We start from the raw sequence: 26,725 nt of genomic DNA on the forward strand, positions 1-26,725 counted from the left end.
AACCCGTAAACGGCCCAAACGTATATATACGTTTTGACCGCTAGTGCCCCAAACGTATATATACATTTTATTTGTCATACATTCAACATTGCCACGATAAGCCTGAGTCGCCTAGACATGAGAGAATGGGTGTGTGCACTCACTGTGCACCATATTAAAATAATTGGGGATGCCTGGGTACCATATGCTCTTATTTCCTATTAAAAAAAAAAAAGTTTTTTCTCAAAAAATTTGGGGCACTGTGCGAGAGAACATATATATACGTTTGGACCATTTATGGGTTAATAGTATAGGTCTCCCTCAACTTTTGCGAGGGTTAGGGGATCAAGAGCCTCACGAATGTTGAAAAATCGTGAACGTTTGGTGCCCCAATACAGTGGACCCCCGCATACCGATTTTAATCCGTGCAAGAGGGCTCATTGGTATGCGAAATAATCGGTATGCGAATGAATTTTCCCCATAAGAAATAATGGAAATCAAATTAATCCGTGCAAGACACCCAAAAGTATGAAAAAAAAAAATTTTACCACGTGAAATATACATTTTCCCACACACAAAGAGAAGGATACATGCACAATAGTAGAGTAGTACATGCACAGTATATATTGTGCATGTACTAGTCTACTAAATGAAGAATAAATGACACTTACCTTTATTGAAGATGCAGCAATGACTGATGAGACACTGTGTCCTGGGAGTGCCTTTTCCTCCTGAGTACTGTAGGTCCTGTTTGGTATTTTCTTCCAGAACATGCCTTATCACACTGTGTATGTCACTACGATTCTTAAATCTCTCAAACCAACCTTTGCTGGCTTTAAATTCACCAATATGAGCACTAGTTCCAGGCATTTTTCCCTGTTCACCTGGGTGTTAGTCGACTGGTGTGGGTTGCATCCTGGGAGACAAGATTAAGGACCCCAATGGAAATAAGTTAGACAGTCTTCGATGACACTGACTTTTTTGGGTTATCCTGGGTGGCAAATCCTCGGGTTAATTGTTTCTAGGTATTCTCAATAAGCCACACCAACAACAGTGCTACAGCAGCAGCAGCAGCAGCTGACAGTGCTACAGCAGCAGCAGACGATGCTACAGCAGCAGCAGACGATGCTACAGCAGCAGCAGATGATGCTACAGCAGCAGCAGACGATGCTACAGCAGCAGCAGCAGCTGACAGTGCTACAGCAGCAGCAGACGATGCTACAGCAGCAGCAGACGATGCTACAGCAGCAGCAGACGATGCTACAGCAGCAGCAGCAGCAGACGATGCTACAGCAGCAGCAGACGATGCTACAGCAGCAGCAGCAGCTGACAGTGCAGCAGCAGCAGCTGTACCACCAATAGTAGCGATGGTTGATTGGGGTTTATTATACAACCTGGCCAGCTCGGAGACACGCACTCCACTTTCATACTTATCAATGATCTTTTTCTTCATCTCTATAGTAATTCTCACCCTTATTGCTGTAGGGTTGGCACTAGAAGCTTTCTTGGGGCCCATGGTCACTTATTTTCCAGATAAAATCACCAAAAACACTGTAATAATACGAAATGTTACGATTGTATGCTTGGATGCTACCGCGGAGGCTGGCTGGTAAACAATGCCACCGGCGGAACATGTGAGGCTGGCTAAGGCGCACATTGGACGCGTCTCGGACGAACTGCGGTGAGCGGGTTTTTAAGCGGTATGCGAGGCAAAATTTTTGCGATTAAAGCAAGCGGTATGCGGATTAATCGTTATGTGATGCCAACGGTATGCGGGGGTCCACTGTACAGTGGACCCCCAGTTATCGGCCGGTTTTTCGGCGCCTGGTTATCAGCCGTTAATTCGGTTATTGGCCAATTGGGAGGCATCCATCCAGGCCGCTTGCGAGTCAGTTTGACTGTCTCTGGGTGAGTGAGGAAGCTTCTGCTCATTCATCCAAACATTTTGCTATAATCCATTGCTTTTTGTGGTTACTGATTGAGTACAACTGCAAAATAAGCAACCATGGGCTAAAGAAACACATTACATAGTACATGTATATGAAAACTTGCAATGTTTATATGCGATGTATATTTAATAATCACTGGTACATTAAATGTCTTATTTTACGTTAATATAGACATTTTCATTAATCCATCTATTATATCTTCTTCAAAATTATGTAAGAAACATGTTACATAGCATATACAGTAAATATGCAATGTTTATTATATGCAATGTATATTTCATAATCATTCTTTGCCACATTAAATGTCTTATTTTACGTTAATACAGTGGTCCCTCGATAATCGTTGGGCTCAATAGTCGTCCTTTTCGGAAGTCGTCGCGTTATTTTTGTCCAAACAATGGCTTGCAAATGGTTGGTTGACTTGCTAATCATCGTTTGTCCTGGACGCGTACTCACGGCTCTGAGCCGCCTCGGCCTCCCTTCCCAGCCAGTGTGCCATTGTTTACCAGTGAGCGACAGTAACCTCACTTGTTCATACAAAATATTTCATAATATTCCATTCATTTTAGTGCTTGCAAGTGCTAAATAAGCTACCATGGCTCCAAAGAAAGCTCCTAGTGCCAAGCCTCTGGTAAAGAAGGTGAGAAATAGGACTGAATTTACGAAAAACATCATTGAACAATATGAAAGTGGCGTACGTGTGGCCGAACTGGCCAGGACGTATAAACCCCATACAACCATATCTTCCATCGTGGCAAAGAAAAAGGAAATCAAGGAAGCTGTTGTTGCTTGGAGAAAATTGTGGCCAGATTGTGTCCACAAGAGGGATTTTGAAGGGTTTGTGGCTGACCCTGATGAGCCTGTGTCAGTTGTGACATCTACTGTGGCATTGGGGAGTTCCATGGGGTTGGATGTGAGTTTGAAGGATGTGGAAGAGTTGGTGGAGGACCACAACGAAGAGCTAACCACTGAGGAGCTGCAAGAGCTTCAGCAGGAACAGCAACAGATCGCAGCTCAGAATCTTGCTGCAGAGGAGGAGGAAGAGAGATGGAAGAAGGTGCCTTCTTCAGAAATTAAGGAGATTTTTGAAATGTGGGGTAGGATGGAAAGATTTATGGAGAAACATCACCCTGAGAAGGATGTTGCAAGCCATATCAGCAACTTGTACAGTGACAGAGTCTTGGCCCATTTTAGAGAAGTTTTAAAGAGATGCCAGAAACAGAGCTCTCTGGACACTTTTTTTGCAAGATAGGACTCCAGTGACTCTCAAGCTGGTCCTAGTGGCATTAAGAAACAGAGAAGAGAAGTATGTAACCCCAGAAAAGGACTTGGTACCTGAGGTGTTGATGGAAGGGGATTCCTCTTCCAAACAGTAACTAATCCAATCTCTCTCCTCCTCCAGTCTTCCATACACTAAGAAGAATCGCCAATAAAGGTAAGTGTTATGCTGTTAATGTTTCATTCATCATGTCCCATTGTATTGTTTATGTACTACATCTATATTTAATGTAAAAAAAATTTTGTTTTATTACTTCTGGGTGCCAGGAACGGATTAATTGTATTTACATTATTTCTTATGGGGAAAATTGATTAGAAAATCGTCTTGATAATCGTCGCACTTCAGGAACGGATTAATGACGATAAACGAGGGACCACTGTACATACATGTTATGGTTTAATAACATGTATGTTATTAAGTACCACTGCCTCCACCAATTTCTTTCTTCAATTCTATCGTGCTTCTCAATTTCTTTACCAAAGGACTGGCACTAGCAAGTTTCTTTGGGCCCATGGTTAATTATGTAGCAGTCACACTCAATCTACAAGCACCAAACACAATGAATTATTGTGAAATGTTTGGAAGAGCACAGAGGCTAATGATCACTCTCCTCCTCCTCCTCCTCCTCCTCCTCCCTCCTCCCTCCTCCTTCCTCCTCCCTCCTCCCTCCTCCTTCCTCCTCCCTCCTCCCTCCTCCTCCCTCCTCCCTCCTCCTCCTCCTCCCTCCTCCTCCTCCCTCCTCCTCCTCCCTCCTCCTCCTCCCTCCTCCTCCTCCCTCCTCCTCCTCCCTCCTCCTCCTCCCTCCTCCTCCTCCCTCCTCCTCCTCCCTCCTCCTCCTCCCTCCTCCTCCTCCCTCCTCCTCCTCCTCCTCCTCCCTCCTCCTTCCTCCCTCCTCCTCCTCCTCCTCCTCCCTCCTCCTCCTCCTCCTCCCTCCTCCTCCTCCCTCCTCCTCCTCCCTCCTCCTCCTCCCTCCTCCCTCCTCCTCCTCCCTCCTCCCTCCTCCTCCTCCCTCCTCCTCCCTCCTCCTCCTCCTCCTCCGTAGCAGAAATGTTCGAACCTTTGCCGTGTTCAAGAGTAAACAAATGTCACCGTCCAATACCTGTCCAAATGGCCATACCAATATGCAGTCATGAATGGGTTGACATTATTTATACGTACTGTAGTTTAGTTTAATAGCAAATAATGAACAAACAAAACGCTCACCACACTGAGTGGCGGGTGGGCTGCCTGCCAGGTGCGGGGGTCGGAGGGAGGGTAGTAGGGACGCGCAGGTGGCGGGAAACTTAAATATGATTTAGTGGCTGGGACTTCGCGAATGTGTGAAGCCAGTGAAAGTCAAAAGCGCGAATGTTGAGGGAGACCTTTATTGGTATCACATAATGTCAGGTAATTTTAATATCGGCTTAAAACTAAGTATTGGTATCAGTACAGTATTTGTGAAAATTTTAATTTTAACAGAGTCAGGACATCAAAATGAAAAGTAACCAGTTTAGTTACATAGTACAATAATGAACACTGTATACTGTACCTACAGTTTTGCAGTTGATAAAAGTATGTACATTAGGATTTTCTAATAAATTTAACAATGCTTTCAAAGGAAACATTGTTTTCAACCATATTTTTTACAATGCTACTTGACCATAACTGCTTCAGTTGAAAAAAATTAATTTCATCTTAGAAGCTCTAGAACATAGGACAGTGAATATGTAGACTTGTTAAATTTAAATTATTTCAGAAATTACTGTGTAGAAAAGAGCACCACAATACTCTCTCTGGGATAATATTATGAAGTTATTTCCCTGGCTCACTAACTTAGTAAAAAATAAGATTGTTTGCACTATGTACAGTGTATACCCGATACTCTACTATTTTAGTAAACCAAATTTATTTTCATTAAAACTGCAAAAGAAAATTCCTTTTGTGTATTTATAAGTTGCATCATATAGTATCACACACTTGATGCTTTTCTACAGTATAATATGGACATTGTAAATTGAGACAGATATGGTGTGTATTGTTTATAAAAGTGCATTTGAATACTAAATCTCTTAATTTTTGTTTTGTTTCAGGGACTTTCTACCTCGTGGTTCTGGTATTGTTACACGACGACCACTAATCCTACAGCTCATTAACCACCCGCATGGTAAGTTATATCAGAACAGTTACCTGACAACCACTGATCCTTTAGCAGGCCAACAGCAACAGTCTGGTTGACCAGATGAACAACAGAAGTGTCTGGTCCCAGGCTAGGCTGCTGTAGTAGGAAGACTTTCAAAACTGGTCACAGGCATGCCATACAGTAGTAAGTTGTGCCGTAAACTAAGTTCAAGTTATCCCATAGACTAAATTACAATATTTTGACAACACACACAGTAGGTTTACCACAGATCATAGAATTAATTAATAGGGTCATTCCATGTCAAGTGGACCAGTTTTGAAAATCGTCCCCACCTAACCATCTTCAATTTCAATGAAAATTTTACGTGAAAGTTGGCATGTATATCAAGATAACTTTGGGAAAATTTTAGTTCATGATATGCAATAGTAGTAATACTATGGCCCCCTCATAGTGGAAGCAGGTGTAAATTTCACACACTGCAGCCACAATCAACAATGTTCAGGTTATTGCTGTGGCAGATCTTGAAAAAAGTTGTGTAAGTAGACATGCCTATACAACTTTTGGAGCCGATTTAAAAAATTGCAGACCTAAAACTTGCATACTTTTACTTTTTTTTTTTTTTCACAGAATGAAGCCAAAGTAGGCAAAAAAAATTCTGTTGTGTAAAATTGAATCTAACTCAGCTGCTTATATCTCAAAAAGAAAACATTATTTTAGTATGACATTATCGTAGCCAGCTACCCAATGGACATCATCACAGTCCTAAAATATCAGATTCCAATTGTTTTTAGTTCTTGTGCTAGTGGTACCTAAAAATGCCCTCACAGACCTCCTGGTGAAATTTAGGTCATTTTTGAAGACCAATAGCAAACATGCAGCACAACCAATTAAAAAAAAACCTCCATTAGAAAAAGCAGATTCTAAACTATAGGATATATATTTTCTGGAGAAAACAGGCCTTAAAATAAGGTGATTTTTGGCTTGTGCAACATTATAATGAAAACCAGGCATTTTTCAGTTGCTGTGGTCATAGAGCAACAATAGCTAGAACCATGTGTTTAGGTGTTCTTATACAATTTTCGGTGGCAATTTCAGAAGTTACCTGAATTGATAGGGACTGATATTGTAGACTGATAATATAGACTACTTGAGAGCCTAGTCCCAAATTTACACACTATCATAGCATCTAACTGGATGGAGATGTGGGAGGAAGTGTACAATAGATGCAATGGACAATGGGGGTACTGTGTGCTAACATCTATGGTTGAAGACTACTGAGACTACTATTGGCAGTTACTAGAAATATTGCCAGAATAAGTGAAGTTTTAAAGAGGAAACTGGACCACTACCTCCACAAGTGCCAGATCAACCAGGCTGTTATGTGGGCCAGTGGGCTGCCAACATTTACAACTAGACCTGGGTGCAAGGGTAGAAAAAACCTCTTAAACTGGGTATAGGCATAAGATGAACATACAGTTGAATGCCTTTGGTAGAAAGGACAGCTTAAAAACATTTACTGTACTGTACATATATCAAATAAATTGTTTGAATATTTACAGCGATTGTAAATGGCAGAATTACATTTGCAAGTATGGTGGTCCTTCGAGTTGCGATATTAATCTATTCTGAAAGATGTATTATACATACCTCCAAACTCAAACCCCAAAATACAGTGGACCCCTGACTTATTATATTATTAATCCGTTCCAGAGAGCATATCGTAAGACGAAATTATCATAAGTCGAATTAATTTTCCCCATAAGAAATAATGGAAATCAAATTAATCCGTTCAAGACACCCAAAAGTATGAAAAAAATTGTTTTACCACATGAAATATACATTTTCCTACACACAAAAAGGATACATGCACAATATATATTGTGCATGTACTAGTGTACTAAATGAAGAATAAATGACACTTACCTTGATTGAAGATGTGGTGATGAGACACTGTGTTCTGGGTGTGCCCTTTCCTCCTGAGTAATGTAGGTCCTGTTTGGCATTTTCTTCCAGAACAGGCCTTACCACACTGTGTATGCCACTACGATTCTTAAATCTCTCAAACCAACCTTAACTGGCCTTAAATTCACCAATATGAGCACTAGTTCCAGGCATTTTTTCCTGTTCGCCTGGGTGTTAGTCGACTGGTGTGGGTTGCATCCTCGGGGGCAAGATTAAGGACCCCAATGGAAATAAGTTAGACAATCCTCGATGACACATTGACTTTCTTGGGTTATCCTGGGTGGCTAACCCTCTGGGGTTAATTGTTTCTCGGTATTCTCGATAAGCCACACCAACAACAGTCTCTCCACATCTTCGAGTAGTACAGCTGACCATGGTGCAGCAGCAGCAGCAGCAGCAGCTGACCGTGGTACAGCAGCAGCAGCAGGTGACGGTGGTACAGCAGCAGGTGACGGTGGTACAGCAGCAGGTGACGGTACAGCAGCAGGTGACGGTGGTACAGCAGCAGGTGATGGTGGTACAGCAGCAGGTGACGGTAGTACAGCAGCAGCTGATCGCGGTACAGCAGCAGCTGATCGTGGTACAGCAGCAGCTGATCGTGGTACAGCAGCAGCTGATCGTGGTACAGCAGCAGCAGCTGACTGGTGCAGCAGCAGCTGACTGGTGCAGCAGCAGCTGACTGGTGCAGCAGCAGCTGACTGTGGTGCAGCAGCAGCAGCTGACTGGTGCAGCAGCAGCAGCTGACTGTGGTGCAGCAGCAGCAGCTGACTGTGGTGCAGCAGCAGCAGCAGCTGACTGGTGCAGCAGCTGACTGTGGTGCAGCAGCAGCTGACTGTGGTGCAGCAGCAGCTGACTGTGGTGCAGCAGCAGCTGACTGTGGTGCAGCAGCAGCAGCTGACTGTGGTGCAGCAGCAGCAGCTGACTGTGGTGCAGCAGCAGCAGCTGACTGTGGTGCAGCAGCAGCAGCTGACTGTGGTGCAGCAGCAGCAGCTGACTGTGGTGCAGCAGTAGCAGCTGACTGTGGTGCAGCAGCAGCAGCTGACTGTGGTGCAGCAGCAGCAGCTGACTGTGGTGCAGCAGCAGCAGCTGACTGTGGTGCAGCAGCAGCAGCTGACTGTGGTGCAGCAGCAGCAGCTGACTGTGGTGCAGCAGCAGCAGCAGCTGACTATGGTGCAGCAGCAGCAGCTGACTGTGGTGCAGCAGCAGCAGCAGCAGCAGCTGACTGTGGTGCAGCAGCAGCAGCAGCAGCAGCTGACTGTGGTGCAGCAGCAGCAGCTGACTGTGGTGCAGCAGCAGCAGCTGACTGTGGTGCAGCAGCAGCAGCTGACTGTGGTGCAGCAGCAGCAGCTGACTGTGGTGCAGCAGCAGCTGACTGTGGTGCAGCAGCAGCAGCAGCTGACTGTGGTGCGCAGTGCCTAAGCTTGATCAAAAGTTTGTTGGTCCTTATCGAGTAGTTGAACATATCACTGGTAATAAGTATAAGGTTAGAGAAATTAGTACTGGTCAGTATAAAGAATCGCATTTAGATCATACGAAGTTAGTATGTGATGATAATGATGTTCCAACCCAGACTAATGTGACAGACTCTGACAATCCTCCTGATCCTGTACTCTCTACCTCTGATACTCAGTCAGACGATCAACCTGAATGTCGTTATTCCCTACGTACACGACAGGTATTGAGAAATCCTCAAGTATCATTTGTAACTACCAATTCAGATTTGCCTCAGATACAGCATGAGTTAGCCAGTGCAACAGAGTTTGATCCTCCCAGAGATGACACCCATTCTGCATATATCAATCTCACCCTAGCAGAGTTGGGGTTAAATGTAAATAACCTGTATAGATGAATAATTACAGTATCAACTTATCAGTATTCAAGAAATTTTTTTTCTGTTCACGTTCTCTCCGAATTCTGAGAATTAACAGTCTAGATTTGAGTGCACCGAATCTGCCTTTCTGTTAAACACTTCTTTCTTTGTATATATTCCTTCCTCAGAATCCGTAGATCACATGAATACAGATCGATCGATCAAATTTTTTTTATAACTTCTATTGTGTAATCTCAACGTTGAGTTTCATTCGATGAGTTGTGCTATATTATACCTTGTATTGCATTACAGTTTCACTTATGTAAGCTTCCATTCCAATATTCTACTTATGTATGTTATAATGTTCAATTGTTGTGTACTTTGACATTGTATAGAATCAGCCCAAGCCGTACACCTGCCATCTCTGGTTTGTATTAGTTGTATGTCGGGATGACATACGTTAGCGTCGCCGAGCTCTCAGTAGTAGTACCAGTTCCTAGTAACCAGTTACCAGTAACCAGTGTACCAGTAGATGACTCTCTACCAACCGTCTGTGTGAATCATTGACTGTATTCATATTGCTGCTGACCATAGCAGGATTTCAAACATCCTCACCCGTAGGCACTCATGGGTCAGTCAGGCTAGGGAGCAGAGAGAGGCAGGACGGCTGTTGGCATTTTCCCATACTTTCCGTTATATTATACGTACTACCAGCCTACGTGAGTATTCTTACCCTATCCACGTATCGAAAACCCACATGACACAGCTGACTGTGGTGCAGCAGCAGCAGCTGACTGTGGTGCAGCAGCAGCAGCTGACTGTGGTGCAGCAGCAGCTGACTGTGGTGCAGCAGCAGCAGCTGACTGTGGTGCAGCAGCAGCAGCAGCTGACTGGTGCAGCAGCAGCAGCAGCTGACTGTGGTGCAGCAGCAGCAGCAGCAGCAGCAGCAGCAGCAGCAGCAGCTGACTGTGGTGCAGCAGCAGCTGTGGTGCAGCAGCAGCTGACTGGTGCAGCAGCAGCAGCTGACTGTGGTGCAGCAGCAGCAGCAGCTGACTGTGGCGCAGCAGCAGCAGCAGCTGACTATGGTGCAGCAGCAGCAGCTGACTGTGGTGCAGCAGCAGCTGACTGTGGTGCAGCAGCAGCTGACTGTGGTGCAGCAGCAGCAGCTGACTGTGGTGCAGCAGCAGCAGCTGACTGTGGTGCAGCAGCAGCAGCTGACTGTGGTGCAGCAGCTGACTGTGGTGCAGCAGCAGCAGCTGACTGTGGTGCAGCAGCAGCAGCTGACTGTGGTGCAGCAGCAGCAGCTGACTGTGGTGCAGCAGCAGCAGCTGACTGTGGTGCAGCAGCAGCAGCTGACTGTGGTGCAGCAGCAGCAGCTGACTGTGGTGCAGCAGCAGCTGACTGGTGCAGCAGCAGCAGCTGACTGTGGTGCAGCAGCAGCAGCAGCTGACTGTGGTGCAGCAGCAGCAGCTGTGGTGCAGCAGCAGCTGACTGTGGTGCAGCAGCAGCAGCTGACTGTGGTGCAGCAGCAGCTGACTGTGGTGCAGCAGCAGCAGCAGCAACTGACTGTGGTGCAGCAGCAGCAGCTGACTGTGGTGCTGCAGCAGCAGCAGCTGACTGTGGTGCAGCAGCAGCTGACTGTGGTGCAGCAGCAGCTGACTGGGGTGCAGCAGCAGCAACTGACTGTGGTGCAGCAGCAGCAGCAGCAGCAGCTGACTGTGGTGCAGCAGCAGCAGCTGACTGTGGTGCAGCAGCAGCAGCAGCAGCAGCTGACTGTGGTGCAGCAGCAGCAGCTGACTGTGGTGCAGCAGCAGCAGCTGACTGTGGTGCAGCAGCAGCAGCTGACTGTGGTGCAGCAGCAGCTGACTGTGGTGCAGCAGCAGCTGACTGTGGTGCAGCAGCAGCAGCTGACTGTGGTGCAGCAGCAGCAGCTGACTGTGGTGCAGCAGCAGCTGTGGTGCAGCAGCAGCTGTGATGGAGCAGCAGCAGCTGACTGTGGTGCAGCAGCAGCTGTGGTGCAGCAACAGCAGCTGTGGTGCAGCAGCAGCTGGCTGTGGTGCAGCAGCAGCTGGCTGTGGTGCAGCAGCAACTGGCTGTGGTGCAGCAGCAACTGGCTGTTGTGCAGCAGCAGCTGGCTGTGGTGCAGCAGCAGCTGGCTGTGGTGCAGCAGCAGCTGGCTGTGGTGCAGCAGCTGGCTGTGGTGCAGCAGCAGCTGGCTGTGGTGCAGCAGCTGGCTGTGGTGCAGCAGCAGCTGGCTGTGGTGCAGCAGCAGCTGGCTGTGGTGCAGCAGCAGCTGGCTGTGGTGCAGCAGCAGCTGACTGTGGTGCAGCAGCAGCTGACTGTGGTGCAGCAGCAGCTGACTGTGGTGCAGCAGCAGCTGACTGTGGTGCAGCAGCAGCTGACTGTGGTGCAGCAGCAGCTGACTGTGGTGCAGCAGCAGCAGCTGACTGTGGTGCAGCAGCAGCTGACTGTGGTGCAGCAGCAGCTGACTGTGGTGCAGCAGCAGCTGACTGTGGTGCAGCAGCAGCAGCTGACTGGTGCAGCAGCAGCAGCTGACTGTGGTGCAGCAACAGCAGCTGACTGTGGTGCAGCAACAGCAGCTGACTGTGGTGCAGCAACAGCAGCTGACTGTGGTGCAGCAGCAACAGCAGCTGACTGTGGTGCAGCAGCAACAGCAGCTGACTGTGGTGCAGCAGCAGCAGATGACTGTGGTGCAGCAGCAGCAGATGACTGTGGTGCAGCAGCAGCAGCAGATGACTGTGGTGCAGCAGCAGCAGCAGCAGCAGCTGACTGTGGTGCAGCAGCAGCAGCAGCTGACTGTGGTGCAGCAGCAGCTGACTGTGGTGCAGCAGCTGCAGCAGCTGACTGGTGCAGCAGCTGCAGCAGCTGACTGGTGCAGCAGCAGCAGCTGACTGGTGCAGCAGCAGCAGCAGCTGACTGTGGTGCAGCAGCAGCTGACTGGTGCAGCCGCAGCTGACTGTGGTGCAGCAGCAGCAGCTGACTGTGGTGCAGCAGCAGCAGCTGACTGTGGTGCAGCAGCAGCAGCTGACTGTGGTGCAGCAGCAGCAGCTGACTGTGGTGCAGCAGCTGACTGGTGCAGCAGCTGACTGTGGTGCAGCAGGAGCAGCAGCTGACTGTGGTGCAGCAGGAGCAGCAGCTGACTGTGGTGCAGCAGCAGCAGCTGACTGTGGTGCAGCAGCAGCAGCTGACTGTGGTGCAGCAGCAGCTGACTGTGGTGCAGCAGCAGCAGCTGACTGTGGTGCAGCAGCAGCAGCAGCTGACTGTGGTGCAGCAGCAGCAGCTGACTGTGGTGCAGCAGCAGCAGCTGACTGTGGTGCAGCAGCAGCAGCAGCAGCTGACTGGTGCAGCAGCAGCAGCTGACTGTGGTGCATCAGCAGAAGCTGACTGTGGTGCAGCAGCAGCAGCTGACTGTGGTGCAGCAGCAGCAGCTGACTGGTGCAGCAGCAGCAGCTGACTGTGGTGCAGCAGCAGCAGCTGACTGTGGTGCAGCAGCAGCAGCTGACTGTGGTGCAGCAGCAGCAGCTGACTGTGGTGCAGCAGCAGCAGCTGACTGTGGTGCAGCAGCAGCAGCTGACTGTGGTGCAGCAGCAGCAGCTGACTGTGGTGCAGCAGCAGCAGCAGCTGACTGTGGTGCAGCAGCAGCAGCAGCTGACTGTGGTGCAGCAGCAGCTGACTGTGGTGCAGCAGCAGCAGCAGCAGCTGACTGTGGTGCAGCAGCAGCAGCTGACTGTGGTGCAGCAGCAGCAGCTGACTGTGGTGCAGCAGCAGCAGCTGACTGTGGTGCAGCAGCAGCAGCTGACTGTGGTGCAGCAGCTGACTGTGGTGCAGCAGCTGACTGTGGTGCAGCAGCTGACTGTGGTGCAGCAGCTGACTGTGGTGCAGCAGCTGACTGTGGTGCAGCAGCAGCAGCTGACTGTGGTGCAGCAGCTGACTGTGGTGCAGCAGCTGACTGTGGTGCAGCAGCTGACTGTGGTGCAGCAGCTGACTGTGGTGCAGCAGCTGACTGTGGTGCAGCAGCTGACTGTGGTGCAGCAGCTGACTGTGGTGCAGCAGCAGCAGCTGACTGTGGTGCAGCAGCAGCAGCTGACTGTGGTGCAGCAGCAGCAGCTGACTGTGGTGCAGCAGCAGCAGCTGACTGTGGTGCAGCAGCAGCAGCTGACTGTGGTGCAGCACTGTGGTGCAGCAGCAGCAGCTGACTGTGGTGCAGCAGCAGCAGCTGACTGTGGTGCAGCAGCAGCAGCTGACTGTGGTGCAGCAGCAGCAGCTGACTGTGGTGCAGCAGCAGCAGCTGACAGCAGTGGTGCAGCAGCAGCAGCTAACTGTGGTGCAGCAGCAGCAGCTGACTGTGGTGCAGCAGCAGCAGCAGCTGACTGTGGTGCAGCAGCTGACTGTGGTGCAGCAGCAGCTGACTGTGGTGCAGTAGCAGCTGACTGTGGTGCAGCAGCAGCAGCTGACTGTGGTGCAGCAGCAGCAGCTGACTGTGGTGCAGCAGCAGCAGCTAACTGTGGTGCAGCAGCAGCAGCAGCTGACTGTGGTGCAGCAGCAGCAGCAGCTGACTGTGGTGCAGCAGCTGACTGTGGTGCAGCAGCAGCTGACTGTGGTGCAGTAGCAGCTGACTGTGGTGCAGCAGCAGCAGCTGACTGTGGTGCAGCAGCAGCAGCTGACTGTGGTGCAGCAGCAGCAGCTGACTGTGGTGCAGCAGCAGCAGCTGACTGTGGTGCAGCAGCAGCTGACTGTGGTGCAGCAGCAGCTGACTGTGGTGCAGCAGCAGCTGACTGTGGTGCAGCAGCAGCAGCTGACTGTGGTGCAGCAGCAGCAGCTGACTGTGGTGCAGCAGCAGCAGCTGACTGTGGTGCAGGTGCAGCAGCAGCAGCTGACTGTGGCAGCTGACTGTGGTGCAGCAGCAGCAGCAGCAGCAGCAGCTGACTGTGGTGCAGCAGCAGCAGCTGACTGTGGTGCAGCAGCAGCAGCTGACTGTGGTGCAGCAGCAGCAGCTGACTGTGGTGCAGCAGCAGCTGACTGTGGTGCAGCAGCAGCTGACTGTGGTGCAGCAGCAGCTGACTGTGGTGCAGCAGCAGCTGACTGTGGTGCAGCAGCAGCTGACTGTGGTGCAGCAGCAGCTGACTGTGGTGCAGCAGCAGCTGACTGTGGTGCAGCAGCAGCTGACTGTGGTGCAGCAGCAGCAGCAGCTGACTGTGGTGCAGCAGCAGCAGCAGCTGACTGGTGCAGCAGCAGCAGAAGCTGACTGTGGTGCAGCAGCAGCAGCTGACTGTGGTGCAGCAGCAGCTGACTGTGGTGCAGCAGCAGCTGACTGTGGTGCAGCAGCAGCTGACTGTGGTGCAGCAGCAGCAGCAGCTGACTGTGGTGCAGCAGCAGCAGCTGACTGTGGTGCAGCAGCAGCAGCTGACTGTGGTGCAGCAGCAGCAGCTGACTGTGGTGCAGCAGCAGCAGCAGCTGACTGTGGTGCAGCAGCAGCAGCTGACTGTGGTGCAGCAGCAGCAGCTGACTGTGGTGCAGCAGCAGCAGCTGACTGTGGTGCAGCAGCAGCAGCTGACTGTGGTGCAGCAGCAGCAGCTGACTGTGGTGCAGCAGCAGCAGCTGACTGTGGTGCAGCAGCAGCTGACTGTGGTGCAGCAGCAGCTGACTGTGGTGCAGCAGCAGCTGACTGTGGTGCAGCAGCAGCTGACTGTGGTGCAGCAGCAGCTGACTGTGGTGCAGCAGCAGCTGACTGGTGCAGCAGCAACAGCTGACTGTGGTGCAGCAGCTGACTGTGGTGCAGCAGCTGACTGTGGTGAAGCAGCTGACTGTGGTGAAGCAGCTGACTGTGGTGAAGCAGCTGACTGTGGTGCAGCAGCAGCTGACTGTGGTGCAGCAGCAGCTGACTGTGGTGCAGCAGCAGCTGACTGTGGTGCAGCAGCAGCTGACTGTGGTGCAGCAGCAGCTGACTGTGGTGCAACAGCAGCAGCAGCTGACTGTGGTGCAACAGCAGCTGACTGTGGTGCAGCAGCAGCTGACTGTGGTGCAGCAGCAGCTGACTGTGGTGCAGCAGCAGCTGACTGTGGTGCAGCAGCAGCTGACTGTGGTGCAGCAGCAGCTGACTGTGGTGCAGCAGCAGCTGACTGTGGTGCAGCAGCAGCTGACTGTGGTGCAGCAGCAGCAGCTGACTGTGGTGCAGCAGCAGCAGCAGCAGCTGACTGTGGTGTAGCAGCAGCAGCTGACTGTGGTGCAGCAGCAGCTGACTGTGGTGCAGCAACAGCAGTTGACTGTGGTGCAGCAACAGCAGTTGACTGTGGTGCAGCAACAGCAGTTGACTGTGGTGCAGCAACAGCAGTTGACTGTGGTGCAGCAGTTGACTGTGGTGCAGCAGCAGCAGCTGACTGTGGTGCAGCAGTTGACTGTGGTGCAGCAGCAGCAGCAGCAGTTGACTGTGGTGCAGCAGCAGTTGACTGTGGTGCAGCAGCAGTTGACTGTGGTGCAGCAGCAGTTGACTGTGGTGCAGCAGCAGTTGACTGTGGTGCAGCAGCAGTTGACTGTGGTGCAGCAGCAGTTGACTGTGGTGCAGCCGCAGTTGACTGTGGTGCAGCCGCAGCAGCAGTTGACTGTGGTGCAGCCGCAGTTGACTGTGGTGCAGCCGCAGCAGCAGTTGACTGTGGTGCAGCCGCAGCAGCTGACTGTGGTGCAGCCGCAGCAGCTGACTGTGGTGCAGCCGCAGCAGCTGACTGTGGTGCAGCAGCAGCAGCTGACTGTGGTGCAGCCGCAGCAGCTGACTGGTGCAGCCGCAGCAGCTGACTGTGGTGCAGCCGCAGCAGCTGACTGTGGTGCAGCTGCAGCAGCTGACTGTGGTGCAGCCGCAGCAGCTGACTGTGGTGCAGCCGCAGCAGCTGACTGTGGTGCAGCCGCAGCAGCTGACTGTGGTGCAGCCGCAGCAGCTGACTGTGGTGCAGCCGCAGCAGCTGACTGTGGTGCAGCAGCAGCAGCTGACTGTGGTGCAGCAGCAGCAGCAGCTGACTGTGGTGCAGCAGCAGCAGCTGACTGTGGTGCAGCAGCAGCAGCAGCTGACTGTGGTGCAGCAGCAGCAGCAGCTGACTGTGGTGCAGCAGCAGCAGCTGACTGTGGTGCAGCAGCAGCAGCAGCTGACTGTGGTGCAGCAGCAGCAGCTGACTGTGGTGCAGCAGCAGCAGCAGCTGACTGTGGTGCAGCAGCAGCAGCAGCTGACTGTGGTGCAGCAGCAGCTGACTGTGGTGCAGCAGCAGCAGCAGCTGACTGTGGTGCAGCAGCAGCAGCAGCTGACTGTGGTGCAGCAGCAGCAGCTGACTGTGGTGCAGCAGCAGCAGCAGCTGACTGTGGTGCAGCAGCAGCAGCAGCTGACTGTGGTGCAGCAGCAGCAGCAGCTGACTGTGGTGCAGCAGCAGCAGCAGCTGACTGTGGTGCAGCAGCAGCAGCAGCTGACTGTGGTGCAGCAGCAGCAGCTGACTGTGGTGCAGCAGCAGCAGCTGACTGTGGTGCAGCAGCTGACTGTGGTGCAGCAGCTGACTGTGGTGCAGCAGCTGACTGTGGTGCAGCAGCTGACTGTGGTGCAGCAGCAGCAGCTGACTGTGGTGCAGCAGCAGCAGCAGTATCATGTGGGGTTCTAACACGTGGATTGGGTAAAAATACTCACGTAGGCTGGAAGTACGTATGTTGGAACTGAAAGCGCCAAACAGCCGTGACCTGCCTCCTTGCTCTCTCTCGTAAGACTAACTAACCCAAGTACCCATATGTGAGGGGGGTGTTTGAATACTGCTGTGGTCAGCATTTGTGGTGCAGCAGCAGCAGCTGACTGTGGTGCAGCAGCAGCTGACTGGTGCAGCAGCAGCAGCTGACTGTGGTGCAGCAGCAGCAGCAGCAGACTGTGGTGCAGCAGCAGCAGCAGCAGCAGACTGTGGTGCAGCAGCAGCAGCAGCAGACTGTGGTGCAGCAGCAGCAGCTGACTGTGGTGCAGCAGCAGCAGCAGCTGACTGTGGTGCAGCAGCAGCAGCTGACTGGGGTGCAGCTGACTGTGGTGCAGCAGCAGCAGCTGACTGTGGTGCAGCAGCAGCAGCTGACTGTGGTGCAGCAGCAGCTGCTGACTGTGGTGCAGCAGCAGCAGCTGACTGTGGTGCAGCAGCAGCAGCTGACTGTGGTGCAGCAGCAGCAGCTGACTGTGGTGCAGCAGCAGCTGACTGTGGTGCAGCAGCAGTATTTCAATAGTATTTCTCACTCTTTTTACCACAGGGATGGCACTAGAAGCTTTCTTTGGGCCCATGGTGGCTTATTTAGCAGTTACAAGTGCTAAAAACACTGGAATAATACAAAATTTATCGAATGTATGCGTGCAACCGTCTGCCCTGGCTTGTAAACAATGTCACACTAGCTCAGCTGAGGCGCTCAAGCCAGATGGACCAGACGGCTGCATTCGGGACGAATGATGTAAGTCGAGTTTTTCAAAGTAGGTCGGGGGTCAAATTTTTACGCTGACAAGCATCGTAAGTCGGTTTTATCGTAGGTTGAGGCCATCGTAAGTCGGGGCTCCACTGTACATAGTTTTATGGTAATTCGTTCCAAGACCCTGGAAGTACAACTTTTACTGTACCTTTAACATGCATGCTCAGATACAACTTGCAGGCACTGTATCTCCCTTCATATGCTTCTCTCGTATTCACAATAGCAAGGCTTTCAATCCCTGATAATTTCTCTGCCTTTTTTTTTTTTTTTTTTTTTTTTTTTTTTTTTTTTTTTTTTTTTTTTTTTTTTACTTTTTTAGATTTGTCACCCAGTTTAACCCTTAACCCTTTGAGGGTCGACAGGCCCTCTCCGAAACTTGTTCTCAGGGTCGGCCAAATTTCAAAAAAAAAAAAAATTATTTTTTCTTATGAAAAAATAGAGTATTTTTTTCTAAACATTATAGGCTAAACAAAAAAATTTTAACGTCAATACTTACCGAGATATGGAGGTGTGAAATTTGCCAAAATTGAACAACATATGGTAACATCGCCGACTGCCGTCACCCGGTATTTTTCTATTTACTTTTTTATGTACTATTTTCAATTTTTTTTCAATTTTTCTTTTTCTGAGTAACTTTTATGGCCTCTGAGGCCAACATGATCAGTATTTTGTAAGTTATTTCTTTTTCAATACTACACAATAAGGGCGTAAACACTGTTGTCATTATTTTGTTTACAGAAAATATTTACACAAACAAACAATATGAAATGTTGTTTATTACTATTTTTCTATATTTTATATACACATATACAGTCACAGGACATGTTTCTAGAAGTTCTGCAGCCTGTGGAACTCTTTGAAACATGGTGTCATGCACAGTGGAGTTTTGCACTCCTCACACATAAAACGAGTGTCTCTGCGTTGTTGTGGGCGTTTTTTTTGTATGTGAACAGACGTAACACCTCTTCTGAGCCTTTTTCTTCAAAGCAGTAGCAGGCAGTTTTACCAGGAAGTGATCACCATGCTTCAGACGAGCAGGTAGTTGTTGATAATTTGGTGGGCGGTCAATTGCAGGTGCATTTCCTTGGTACTTGAATACTATTTGTCTGATGACAGACAAACAGAATTCGCCGTACTGTGGTTTGTTTCTGGTGCTCATCTTATACATATTATAAGCATTGAGCATGGAAATGTCCAGAAGATGGAAAAACAGTTTGATGTACCACTTATAACTCTTGCGAACACAATCAGCAAACCCAATCTGCATGTCACATTTGTCCACTGAACGCATGTTGAAGGTGTAATCAATCACAGCTGCAGGTTTTAGAATGGGTTCATTTCTCTCTCTATGCTGCCTGCCACTGTCTGCCATTTCATTAGGGTGAATTGATGACAACAGTGTGACATCTCGTTTGTCATGCCACCGAAATGCCATGATGTCATTGGCAGCAAACGCCTGCACCTCACCTCTGCGAGTGCCAGCATCAAACCTGGGCATATGTTTTCGATTTGCACGCACTGTGCCACACACATCTGTCATGTTCACTCGCAAAAAATCACTGAGTGAGGGGCTTGTGTACCAGTTATCTGTATATAATATATGCCCCTTACCAAGGTATGGTTCTATCATTGTTCGAACCACATCACCTGAGATGCCCAATAACTTCCTGGTATTTTGCAATGTATAACTTCCAGTGTACACAATAATATCCAATACCAGACCACTGTAACAATCACAAAGCACAAACAACTTTATACCAAAGCGTTTCCTCTTGCTTGGTATGTACTGCTTGAAAGAAAGTCTTCCTTTGAACAGAATCAAAGACTCGTCAATTACAAGCTTCCTGAAGGGATAAAAATGAGTACTGAATTTCTGTTTCAGATACACAAACACATTCCTAATCTTATATAACCTGTCAGTTCTGTCAGGCCTGGTTTTATCTGAGAAGTGAAGCATACGTAACATTAGCACAAATCGATTCACTGGCATTATATCACTGAAACCTGGTGTTGCAATCAGGGGGTCTGTTGACCAGTATGATTTCACTTTGTGCTTATACACGTGGCATAAGCATTATTGTGGCAAAGAAAAGATACATCTCAGCCACAGTTGCCTCCTTCCATTGGTGTAGACATGATTTTGATGAAAGTATTGTGTTTGCCATGGTGTACTCGTAGTATGTGTTGCTTTCCATGACAATACTTTTCATCAGTGGTTCGTCAAAGAATAACTCGAAACATTCCAGTTCAGTGGCATTGTTCCCAAGTGCACAAGATGGCCGTATTCCACTTTGGCTGCCATCAAACTGGTGGGGATTTGGAACAAAATTGACAGCTTCCTGCCAATCCCAGGTACGGTCTGCTGGTGGGTACTGGACAATGACAGGTGGTTGTGGTTGTGGAGGTTGTGGTTGTGGAGGCTGGTGTGGTGGGGGAGTGGGGGATGGTGGCCTTTGTTCTAGATCAGCTGAGGCAGCGGCGTGGGTGGCAGCGTGGGTGCCTCACCGCCGGCACCACTACCACCACGCACATTTTCCATCCCAATTGCAACAGTATCTTCGTCATTTTCACTGTCTGTTCCTGTTGTACAGCCACGGGATGTACTCCGAGATACACTCCTTCCCCTTGGTATAACATATGGCACACTTCCAGAGCGCATATATCGTCGTATATACTGACGCTTCACTGGGGAATATTGCACTTCACTATCACTACTGGAACTAGTTTGAAGAGCTTGTAGTTCATATTCACTATCACTATCATCACCCATGCTCTCATCTGAGTCTGGGATTTGGGAAAATAGAAGTTTCCTCTTGGGTTCTGGAACAACTGAACGTGAACACGAGGGCCCAGCACCAGAGGTGGAAGGCTGAGGGTCGTCTGGGTTTTCTTCACTATTACCGATATTATGGTCATTAGTTTCGGTCAAAACCTCACTAAAACCACGAAACTCATCTTCACTGGCACTTCCATCACTGTTAGAATTGTCACTGGGGAACAAAAGTGTCCCAATTCGCCGAGGAGTGAGGAGCTTCTTACCGCGAGGCATGATGGACATTGTTTACTAAGAGGGCATTCCCACAATGCACCACTGGGTCCCAGATTTTTTTTCTACCGCGCACACTGACCACGCAGACCCATTCTCTCACACCTAGGCCTACCAGCCTTTTCGCGCGAGATTTGAGGCCGCTAGAATTTGTGCGTACTAGTACGTCAAAAACCCCTACGCGTAAGACGTACTAGTACGACGAAAACCCTCAAAGGGTTAACCCTTTGACTGTTTTCGACGTATAAATACGTCTTACGAGCCAATGTTTCTGATGTATATATACTCAATAATTCTAGCGGCTTCAAATCAAGCGGGAGAAAGCTGGTAGGCCCACATGTGAGAGAATGGGTCTGTGTGGTCAGTGTGCACCACATAAAAAAAATCCTGCAGCACACATTGCGTAATGAGAAAAAAAAAATTGATCGTTTTTTTGGAATAAAACGCCGACTTTGAGGTGTATTTTCGTATAGTATTTATCGTTGTATTCGCGTTTTCATGGTCTTAGGTGATAAAATGGAAAACATATTACAGAAATAGAGATGATTTTCATTACTTTGATGATGAAAACGACCTTGAAACTGAGCTCAAAGTAGCGGAAATGTTCGATTTTTACCAATGTTCAGGAGTAAATAAATCACACCACACGTCCATTACACGTCAACTGGGGAGTCTAATATTCTTTCACTAGTGCACTGATATTATTTATACCATTTTTACAATAATACAGTAGTCTGCATAACAGTAAATTTTGTATTTTTTTGTATGAATAAAAAATCAAAATAGAAAGCAATAATATAAGAGGGGCCTAGAGATGTGGCTAATGAACAGAGCATATGTTATTTTAGTGCCACGAATGTCTACCTTGTTTATTCTGGACCCTATTTTGAAATTGGCATCTTTTTTAGTTTGCATGAAATTGGCCAAATTGCCAATTTCTGTTTGCGTGAAATTGGCCAAATTGCCAATTTCTGACCACCATATTGGGTAGTCCAAATTAGTAAATGGGAGGTTTCTTGTACTCAGCTGATAGATAAAATGGAGTTCTAAAGAAATAGCTATGAGTTTGGTCAACTGGAACAATGGAATTGGCTGAAAATAGGGCTCAAAGTCGGCGAAATCGCCAATACGCATATGTCGCCGAGACCGCTAACTTAGCGGGAGCATAATTCCATGAGTTTTCGACCAAATTTCGAACTTTTGGTGTCATTACCATCGGGAAAAGATTCTCTATCATTTCATAAGAAAAATAATTTTTTTTTTTCAAAAATTGAGCGACATAGAATGGCAGTTTCAGAGAGGGGCCTGAAACAGTCAAAGGGTTAAACTGTCCAAACGTAGATCTATGTTTTTTCAACATTTGAAAGTATGTAAACAAAGTAATTTTTTTTTTTACATTTGAAAACTTGTAAAAAAAAACTTTGATCTACTTTTTTTTGTTATTGAAAATATGTAAAAAAAAAACGTAGATCTGCTTTTGGAGCACTACGCATGTGAACGTAGATCTGCTTGGACAGTTTAACCCCTTGACTGTCGCAACCCCCAATCCTGAGGTGTCTCCTGGTGTCGCAAAATTTAAAAAAAAAATTATTTTTTTCTTATGAAATGATAGAGAATCTTTTCCCGATTGTAATGACACCAAAAAAACGAAATTTGATGGAAAACTGACGGAATTATGCTCTCGCGAAGTTAGCGACCTCGCCGATATTTACAAATCGGCGATTTCGCCCAATTTGAGCCCTATTTTCGGCTAAATCCGTTGTTCCAGTCGACCAAACTCATAGCTATTTCTTTAGAACTCCATTTTTTCTATCGATTGAGTACAAGAAACTCCCCATATACCAATTTCAACTACCCAATAATGTGGTCAGAAATTTGCAATTTGGCCAATTTCACGAAAATTTAAAAAATATGACAATTTCAAAATAAGGTCCAGAATGAACAATGCAGACATTCCTGGCTCTAAAATAACATTTTCTTTGTTTATCAGTCATGTCTCCAGGCCCCTCTGATATTACTCTTGCTTTCTATTTTGAATTTTTATTCAAAAACATAAAGTGGGACCAAGTAAACCAAGTCCTAACCAATATAAGCTGGGAAGATATACTAAGCAACACAGACCCCAACTTATGCCTAGAACAGATTAACTCGGTGGCACTCGATGTATGCACAAGGCTTATTCCTCTAAGAAAAAGGAGGAGTAGATGTAAAATAGAAAGAGACAGGCGCTCCCTTTACAGGCGACGGAAAAGAATAACAGAGCGGCTAAAAGAGGTCAATATATCTGAAATGCGTAGGGAGACACTGGTCAGAGAAATAGCAAGCATCGAACTTAAGCTAAAAGAATCCTTTAGGAGTCAGGAATCGCGGGAAGAACTAAAAGCCATAAATGAAATCGAAAGAAACCCAAAGTATTTCTTCTCCTATGCCAAATCAAAATCGAGAACAACATCCAGTATTGGGCCCCTACTTAAACAAGATGGGTCCTACACAGACGACAGCAAGGAAATGAGTGAGCTACTCAAGTCCCAATATGACTCGGTTTTTAGCAAGCCGCTAACCAGACTGAGAGTCGAAGATCAAAATGAATTTTTTATGAGAGAGCCACAAAATTTGATTAACACAAGCCTATCCGATGTTATCCTGACGCCAAATGACTTCGAACAGGCGATAAATGACATGCCCATGCACTCTGCCCCAGGGCCAGACTCATGGAACTCTGTGTTCATCAAGAACTGCAAGAAGCCCCTATCACGAGCCTTTTCCATCCTATGGAGAGGGAGCATGGACACGGGGGTCGTCCCACAGTTACTAAAAACAACAGACATAGCCCCACTCCACAAAGGGGGCAGTAAAGCAACAGCAAAGAACTACAGACCAATAGCACTAACATTCCATATCATAAAAATCTTTGAAAGGGTCCTAAGAAGCAAGATCACCACCCATCTAGAAACCCATCAGTTACACAACCCAGGGCAACATGGGTTTAGAACAGGTCGCTCCTGTCTCTCAACTATTGGATCACTACGACAAGGTCCTAAATGCACTAGAAGACAAAAAGAATGCAGATGTAATATATACAGACTTTGCAAAAGCCTTCGACAAGTGTGACCATGGCGTAATAGCGCACAAAATGCGTGCTAAAGGAATAACAGGAAAAGTCGGTCGATGGATCTATAATTTCCTCACTAACAGAACACAGAGAGTAGTCGTCAACAGAGTAAAGTCCGAGGCAGCTACGGTGAAAAGCTCTGTTCCACAAGGCACAGTACTCGCTCCCATCTTGTTCCTCATCCTCATATCCGACGTAGACAAGGATGTCAGCCACAGCACTGTCTCTTCCTTTGCAGATGACACCCGAATCTGCATGATAGTGTCTTCCACTGCAGACACTGCAAAGCTCCAGGCGGACATCAACCAAATCTTTCAGTGGGCTGCAGAAAACAATATGAAGTTCAACGATGAGAAATTTCAATTACTCAGATATGGTAAACAGGAGGAAATTAAATCTTCATCAGAGTACAAAACAAATTCTGGCCACAAAATAGAGCAAAACACCAACGTCAAAGACCTGGGAGTGATCATGTCGGAGGATCTCACCTTCAAAGGACCATAACATTGTATCAATCGCATCTGCTAGAAAAATGACAGGATGGATAATGAGAACCTTCAAAACTAGGGAGGCCAAGCCCATGATGACACTCTTCAGGTCACTTGTTCTATCTAGGCTGGAATATTGCTGCACACTAACAGCACCTTTCAAGGCAGGTGAAATTGCCGACCTAGAAAATGTACAGAGAACTTTCACGGCGCGCATAACGGAGATAAAACACCTCAATTACTGGGAGCGCTTGAGGTTCCTAAACCTGTATTCCCTGGAACGCAGGAGGGAGAGATACATGATTATATACACCTGGAAAATCCTAGAGGGACTAGTACCGAACTTGCACACGAAAATCACTCACTACGAAAGCAAAAGACTTGGCAGACGATGCACCATCCCCCCAATGAAAAGCAGGGGTGTCACTAGCACGTTAAGAGACCATACAGTAAGTGTCAGGGGCCCGAGACTGTTCAACTGCCTCCCAGCACACATAAGGGGGATTACCAACAGACCCCTGGCAGTCTTCAAGCTGACACTGGACAAGCACCTAAAGTCAGTTCCTGATCAGCGGGGCTGTGGCTCGTACGTTGGTTTGCATGCAGCCAGCAGCAACAGCCTGGTTGATCAGGCTCTGATCCACCAGGACGCCTGGTCACAGACCGGGCCGCGGGGGCGTTGACCCCCGGAACTCTCTCCAGGTACTCCAGGTAAACAAAAAATGGAAGACTTACTATTATGCAGACTACTGCAATACTGTAATAATTGTATAAATAACATCAACCCATTCATGACTGCATATTAGAATGGCTAGTTGGACATTTATTGGACAATGACATCATTTGTTTACTTTTGAACATTGGCAAAAATCAAACATTTCCCCTACTTTGAGCTCCATTTCCAGGTTCTTTTTATGGTAAAATCAATCAAAATCACCTCTATTTCTATAATATGTTTTCCATTCTATCAAATGAGACCAAGAAAACGAGAATACAACCATAAATACTATACGAAAATAGACCACAAATTCGGCATTTTAATTAAAAAAAATGGTAGTTTTTTTTTCTCATTATGCACTGCGTGCTCCAGGATTTTTTTTATATGGTGCACACTGACCACACAGACCCATTCTCTCACATGTTGGCCTACCAGCTTTCACCTGCTTGATTTGAAGCCGCTAGAATTTACGAGTATATATACGTCAAACACGGTACCTCGTAAGACGTATATATACGGCCGCGACAATCAAGGGGTTAAGGGTTAATATTCATTATTTCTATTTACTTGATAACTAAAGAGGTGGTTGATAGTGAAAACCCATACTCTCACACCATTGCACTAATTTCAGGGACCACTGTAATTGAATTTATGTTGGTAGAATTACCTAACCATTGTAATTGGTTCCAGAGTGCAAGTATCCTAAGTGTGGAACATTGTAAGTCATGTCCCTACTGTTTCAGGGTTTCTCCTACCCTTGCAGCCTGGCCACAGGCTAGGCTTCCTTGACTATCTGGTCAGCCAGTCTATCATCTGCAGGCTCATGTAGTCATCACAACATGGCTGCCCAGGAATTTGCCGAAGTGGTAATTTCCTCCTGAAAACTTCTTCCTTTTGACATTTCTACTGCTGGAAATAGGATGAACAGTTATGGACCACAAATGTTGACAGTGTTTGCTAATTGTACATAAGGTATTCTTGCTTTTTTCTGAGTTTATCCTGTAATTATTCCCATACCTTTTATTCCAGTGAGTTATGACAGTGTGCAGATTAGGGATCAAGCCCTCTGTTATCTTCCATGTTCCTTTTTATATATTATTATGTATCTTTTCTCCATTGCAGAGAGAACATAAAAGTGCTCAGAGACATTTCCTATAGATGTTTTATTTATTCTGTGTAGGCAGTTAATGGCATGTGTTCATTTTTTCTCTCCTGCTGTGAAAGATTGTGAGCACAGGACTTGGTTGTTAGGGCATTTTGGAAAGTATCATCATTGGCATGGCATTTCCTGTCATTTTCCTGGCCTCTGATATTTGACTTTAGTTTTCTAAATGACTTCATCTGACATAATTATTTGAGTCTTTTACTCTGTACATTCAGAGATGGTCTTCCTGCCTTCTGTATATTGTACCATGCTTGACACGAGTTCTTCATTCTTTCCATATCTAAGCAGTTGAAATTTGCTACCACTGAGAATTACATTACAGTGGACCCTTGAGTAATGCCTTTAATCTGTTCCAGAGAGCTAGCCTTTAGCTGCTTTAGCCTTTAGCTGAATTAATTTTCCCTGTAAGAAATAATGGAAATCCAATTAATCCATTCCAGACACCCAAAAGTATTAAACAAAATTTTTTTTTTACATGAAATATACATTTCCCTACACAGAAAACAATGATACATGCACAATAAACAATACTGAAATGACACTTACCTTTATTGTGGACTTGTTGATGAGTGATGAGATGGGAGGAGGGGAGAGGATGAAGGTGTACTAGAGTT

General features: G+C 47.6%; 1 protein-coding gene across 13 annotated transcripts in view; it reads left to right on the plus strand.

The window, feature by feature from the left end:
• shi (dynamin-1 shibire) overlaps positions 1-26,725 on the plus strand; it is a 411,365-nt gene that overhangs the window by 7,868 nt on the left and 376,772 nt on the right. For all 13 annotated transcript variants that reach the window (XM_053784874.2, XM_053784869.2, XM_053784870.2 and 10 more), the window contains exon 2: positions 5,277-5,350. In XM_053784874.2, the coding sequence (XP_053640849.1) occupies positions 5,277-5,350 (74 nt within the window). The remainder of the gene's footprint in view (positions 1-5,276; positions 5,351-26,725) is intronic.

The sequence above is a fragment of the Cherax quadricarinatus genome, chromosome 51 (genome assembly GCF_038502225.1).
Source record: "Cherax quadricarinatus isolate ZL_2023a chromosome 51, ASM3850222v1, whole genome shotgun sequence".
Classification (NCBI taxonomy): Eukaryota; Metazoa; Arthropoda; class Malacostraca; order Decapoda; family Parastacidae; genus Cherax; species Cherax quadricarinatus.